We start from the raw sequence: 5,625 nt of genomic DNA on the forward strand, positions 1-5,625 counted from the left end.
CTCTCTCTCTCTTTTAATTTTCTCTTTTCCCTCCCTTCGCCGCAGTCAACTTTTGTAACTATGTTGGTTCCCTAGGAAGGTAGGGAAATTAGATAATTAAAGTAACCTTGGCTTGTGGGAAAACTGAGGGAAAACAAATCCAAGGCAAACACGCTGAAGCCATGCCAGCAAGCTGGATGCAGCAGGGGAGGGGATTTTGGACTGCGAGTTTACCCACCCCTCAATCTATTTGGAGTCATTTACATTTCTTCTCCTTCCACACACTTCAGTCTTACAGTCTTCTGAAATTTAAAACCCTGGGCATGAGAATGAGTCCTGGGAAAGGAGAATGATAATCTCTTGAAAGCTGGAGCCAGCCCTCAGTCCTGTGAATAGCTGTGGAAAATTCCTACGTTCTAGGCAAGAGACAAAGAGTCTTCGTCCTTCAGGATTTGACCTCCTGCAAATCTGGTATTCGTTCACATTAGCTAGAAAGCTGAGATTTAGCTACAAATTTCCCATCTCCTTTTGTGTCCACGAGTCTGCAGCCATGCAGCCACGCCTAGTGAGTCCTGGCTATGTAGTCCGAGCCTAACTCAACCCAAAGGAAGAAGGCTCTCTGGGCACAGATCAGATTCCACAAGATACTGGCTGGGGATTACCATAACAAAAATAAGGTCACCACCAGGCTTTTCTGTGACAAACACAGTTTGCACAATGTTATACATGGGCTGAGGTCAATGTTACCTGTGTGGTGGTGCTCTCCCAGAGAACACATGCCCACTTGAGACCCCTGGTAACCAACAGGAACCTTACCTGTGATTCTCCCCAGCTTCCCATCATACATCTCTCCAACAAATCCAGATATGTGGGCTCCTAGGCTTACTCCAATCATGTAAATGTTGTCCAGAGACGCTCCTTTGGCCTAGAATTTCATTAATAAATTGTAAGAGTTCAAGAAATTGACCACACTTGCAGAGATTTCCTGTTTACTTTGAAGGAATGTTCCTAAATACTTTTTGTCTATTCTCACTTGGGCTATTTTGTGTGTGGATAGATATGCATGCACATCTATACACATATGTGTAGGGGTCACAGGTCAAAGAGTCAGGTGTCCAACTGGAGAGATAGCTCAGTGGTTAGGAATACTTGTTGCTTTTGCAGAGGAACCAGGTTTGATTCTCGGCACCCACATAGCGGCTCACAACTGTATGTAATTCAGTTCCAGGGGCTACAATGCCTTTTTCTGACTTCTCCTGGTAAGAATACATGCATGGTGCACACATATGCATGCAGGCAAAACATTCATATACATTAAAAATAAAAAAATAAATAAATCTTTCTTTTTAAATTATATGTCTCCCTCAATTGCTCCCCACCTCACTTTCTGAGACAAGGTCTCTCACCGAGCCTGGAGTCAGCTGATTTGGTTTGGTCAGACTAGCCAACAAGCCCTGGGGAGTCTGCTGTCTCTGCTTCCATGGGTCAGGAATTACAGTCATGCACTGTTCAATGCTGTGCCAGATTTTTCATATAGGTTCTGGGGGTTGAAATCAAGTCTTCATGCTTGCACACCAAGTGTTTATCAATGAAGCCAACTCCTAAGCCCCTACTGTCTCATTTGAATGTCACAAAAGGGCTGGAGGGGTAGCTCAGGTGGTAGAGCACTTGCCTGCCTCCTAAGTTATAAATAAGCCTTAGGGTCAATCCCCAGCATGGCAGAAAAAGAGGGGAAGTTATAGCATCCTGCAATGCCCATAAGACTCCTTTAATACACAAATAAGGAAAGTGAAGCCCAGAGTTGAGGTCATCTGACCCAGTGGGGAGGTCACAGAGCAGGATTCAAAACAACCTGCTAGCCCCAAATTTGTGTTTTTTATTGTCTCCACTCCCGACTCTGCTGGATGTCAAGCAGAGACATGTTTAGAGCTTCCAGATAGGGGAAGGGATGATAAAGCACTTCCATGAACTCCTACTGGTGTCACTATCCCAGGGAAGAAAAGGTGAGGGAGGGCAGACCTCGTTGATCTCAGGCTGTGGGCAGCTTGCTCTGAGCCACCCAAAGTTAATCTGCTTGCTGAGGAGCTCACATAAGACTCACATCACCACCACATACAGTGGTCACCATGTGGAGGGTCTCTTTGAAATTGCTCTGACTTCATGTGATTGTTTTGTTTTTCAAGACATAGCTTCTCCTTGTAGACCTGGCTATTCTGGAACTTGCTCTGTAGACCAGAATGGTATCAAACTCACAGAGGTCTACCTGCTTCTGTTTTCTGAGCCCCTGGGATTAAAGACTTGTGCCACCACAAGCTGGCTCATGTCACATCTTTGTTATGTTAAGAGGGGGGAGGTGCGGCTCATGTGAACACTCTCTAAATAAAAGCTAAGGTCTGCCTTGGGAGGCTTTCTAAAAACAATGACTGTGCCACCACCATGTGTTTTCACTGTGGTTGGGAAGAACCACCTGGACATAAGTAGCTTGTATTTTAGATGAACAGCTACACAAGTTGAAGGAGATCCAGGTGTTTAAACTAACAACTCTAGGCAGAGCCTCTCCTACTCAAAGGCACCCTCATAGTACTCACAAAATGACACTCCTTTCACAAGCCATTTGCCATTGGCTACAGATTATGAGGACTTTAAGATCTACAACATTTAAAATGCGAACATTGCTCCATGCTCCTTTGCTACGGGATGGACAACCTGCAGAGCCACACCCTCTTCCCTGGGTTTCTTCAGGTTCGCAAGAAGTTACAAAATGTTACAAAATAGCCCCCCATCATCCAACTCAGTAATGCCTCCAAACAAGCCACCAAGGTCATCTAAGACAAGTCTTTCTTACCAACATCTGGTCGATAAATTCCTTCAAAATAAGAGCTACTTTTCTGGTCTTGCTAGAAGCGTGGGGGTAGATCACAGTCGTCGCCCCTCGGTTCCAATCAACAACCACCACATTCATCTCTTGTACACTGATCAAACTCTGTACCAGCTCCTCCATCCAAACCGGAGGGGAGCCTGTTGGCCGGAAACCGTGGATTATAAAAGTGGTTTTCTTGGTCACATTTAAGCTCCCCAGAGCTGTGGAGTTGATGACTTGTGCACAGGTCTGGTCTCTCTGTGTGTAGAGCATCAGTCTCACACTTAGTCCTGTGCCTACCACGGCACTGTGGAAGCTCAGTCTGGTGAAGGATGGGCATGTTTCATCTGTATCTGGAAATAAGAATTAGATGACACCATGCAGGGCCTCCTAAGCAAGGAAGTACCCATTCTTTACACTCTTAGATTCCTCACAGCACCCCACAAGAGGCGAGTGAAGCTAGAAAAGTCATACTTAGTTCAGAATTTCTAAGTAGTGATTCCTGGTTTCTCTGAACATCTTTCTCCAGACTCCTTCAAGGTAGAAAGCAGAAGTTAGCTCAATGGTGCTTCTACAGCCTGAAGTATATCCTCACTCTCCAACTCCCTCAGAACCTGTGAGTGCCTCACAGCACAATGAAATCATCTTTCAGGGGCTATTCTGGGTACTGGGTGTGGGGTTGTCTACCGTGTGAGATCCCATTCTCCTTGAATGGTAATTTCTAGCTGTGTATCCTCGGAGAGATAGAACACAGCCAGAGTCTCCATGGTCTCTTGTGTAGAACTGTCTCCTGAGAGGATGGTCAGAGAATGGTCTGTCCTATTCTGAGCATCTGAAAATGCAGACCATGTCAGCTGGTGCTGCGCCCTTTTCTTCTCAGCTCCTCAAGCTTTCCTTTCAAAGCTTCACCCTGCAGAACAGCTTTGGAAGAAAGTTGGACTCTAGGAAGGGATAGCACCAACCTGAAAAGTCTTCTTGTTGTCTGATACAGGATCTTAGTACGAAACCCAGTCCAGCTCAGACTTACTACGCAGCCCTAGCTTCAACCTTGCAATCCACTTGTCTCACCCACCTAATTCTAGGATTACAGCTATGCCCTGCCATGCCTGGCTTGCAGCATCTTGCTGGGAATGTCACTCAGAAGGACAGTCACTAGGGAACAATCAGTAACAATGCCATGGAGAAACCGGACAAGGCCTTGCTTAGCCATCATGCTGTGGTACTCAGGGCTCAGGGGCCACAATATCATTGTTCCTGTGCTGACACTGGAACTGAGACCCAAGACGGACCAGGAAACTGACAAGTATAAAATGGGAAACAGGATCTGTCTTCCCAACAAAAGATCATGGAAGTAAACAGTGCAGGGAGGCTATGGATGTATTCTAAATTATAGGAGATCAGAGACAGGATATGCTTGGGCAATATTTGAACCTAGGGTAGACCTTGTGGTAGAAGGAAAATGCAATCAAATAAACTAAGTCAGGAAAATTGGTATCTAGGCAGTCAAGTAAAAGTGTGGCCTCAGTTTTCAATTCATGGAGACAGTCACACTGTGGTTATTCTGGTGATTTGAATAAGAATGGCTCTTTTTTTTTCTTTCTCTCTCTTTTTTTTTTTTTTTTTTTTTTTTGGTTTTTCCAGACAGGGTTTCTCTGTTTAGCCCTGGCTGTCCTGGAACTCACTCTGTAGACCAGGCTGGCCTCGAACTCAAATCTGCCTGCCTCTGCCTCCCAAGTGCTGGGATTAAAGGTGTGTGCCACCACCACCCGGCAGTTCTCCTTATTTTTAACTCTGAGAATTTTGTACATACTCCCCACTCTTCTAACAAACTCCTCAGAGCAAGAATGCCGAGCAAGAATGGCTCTTATAAGCGCATATATTTAAATGCTTAGTCACCAGGGAATGACAGTATTTCAGAAGGATTAGAAGGTGTGGCTTTTTGGAGTGGGTGTGGCCTTGTTGAAGGAAGTGTGTCACTAGGGCTGGGCTTAGAAATTTCAAACAGACACACACACTCGGCCTGGGTCCCCCCTCCCCCCCTTCCTACCCCCTCCTCCAATCTTTCTGCCTACAGATCAGGGGGTAGCTGTCAACTACATCTCCAGCACCTTGCCTGCTATGTCTGCCCCCATGTTCCCTGTTGGGATGATAATGGAGAAACCTCTGAAACTGTAAGCCAGCCCCAATTAAACACTTTCCTGTAAAGGAGTTGCTGTGGTCACGGTGTCTCTTCACAGCAACAGAATGGTGAATCAGAGAGTCATAAAAGGGAAAATCTCAATTCTTAGAAAATATAACTAAAGCATTTAAAGGTAAAGGGACAAACTTACTGACAAATGATTCAGAAAATATAAACAGCCGGGCGGTGGTGGCGCACGCCTTTAATCCCAGCACTTGGGAGGCAGAGGCAGGTGGATTTCTGAGTTCGAGGCCAGCCTGGTCTACAGAGTGAGTTCCAGGACAGCCAGGGCTACACAGAGAAACCCTGTCTCGAAAAACCAAAAAAAAAAAAATATATATATATATAAACAGATAGCTAACTGACGATGAAATCTGTGTGCCAAAATGTTAAGAATAAATCAATGTCAGGCTGCAGGGTGGACTCAGTGGTTGAGCACAGGCATCCCCAGGGCCCAGAAGTTCTACAAAGAACCAATAAGTCAATCTGTACAAAGGTTTGCTTCTGTTCTGTGTGCTCTCCTACTCTTGTAGCTTTTCTAAAAATGTTCAGTTATTTCTAAGTAAACTTAAAAGGAAAGAACAAGGCCAAGGTCCATCAGTGACTG

General features: G+C 45.3%; 1 protein-coding gene across 1 annotated transcript in view; it reads right to left on the bottom strand.

The window, feature by feature from the left end:
- Positions 1–3,156, bottom strand: part of LOC114616062 (lipase member H-like) — a gene marked incomplete at its 3' end in the record, with an annotated part of 10,402 nt that extends 7,246 nt beyond the window's left edge. Inside the window, exons 1-2 of the mRNA XM_028761602.1 lie at positions 2,825–3,156; positions 796–904 (exon numbers count right to left, since the gene is read on the bottom strand). Coding sequence (XP_028617435.1) covers positions 796–904; positions 2,825–3,112 — 397 coding nt within the window. The remainder of the gene's footprint in view (positions 1–795; positions 905–2,824) is intronic.
- Positions 3,157–5,625: the final 2,469 nt, after the last annotated feature.

This window comes from Grammomys surdaster, unplaced genomic scaffold, assembly GCF_004785775.1.
Source record: "Grammomys surdaster isolate TR1022 unplaced genomic scaffold, NIH_TR_1.0 250295, whole genome shotgun sequence".
NCBI classification, from domain to species: Eukaryota; Metazoa; Chordata; class Mammalia; order Rodentia; family Muridae; genus Grammomys; species Grammomys surdaster.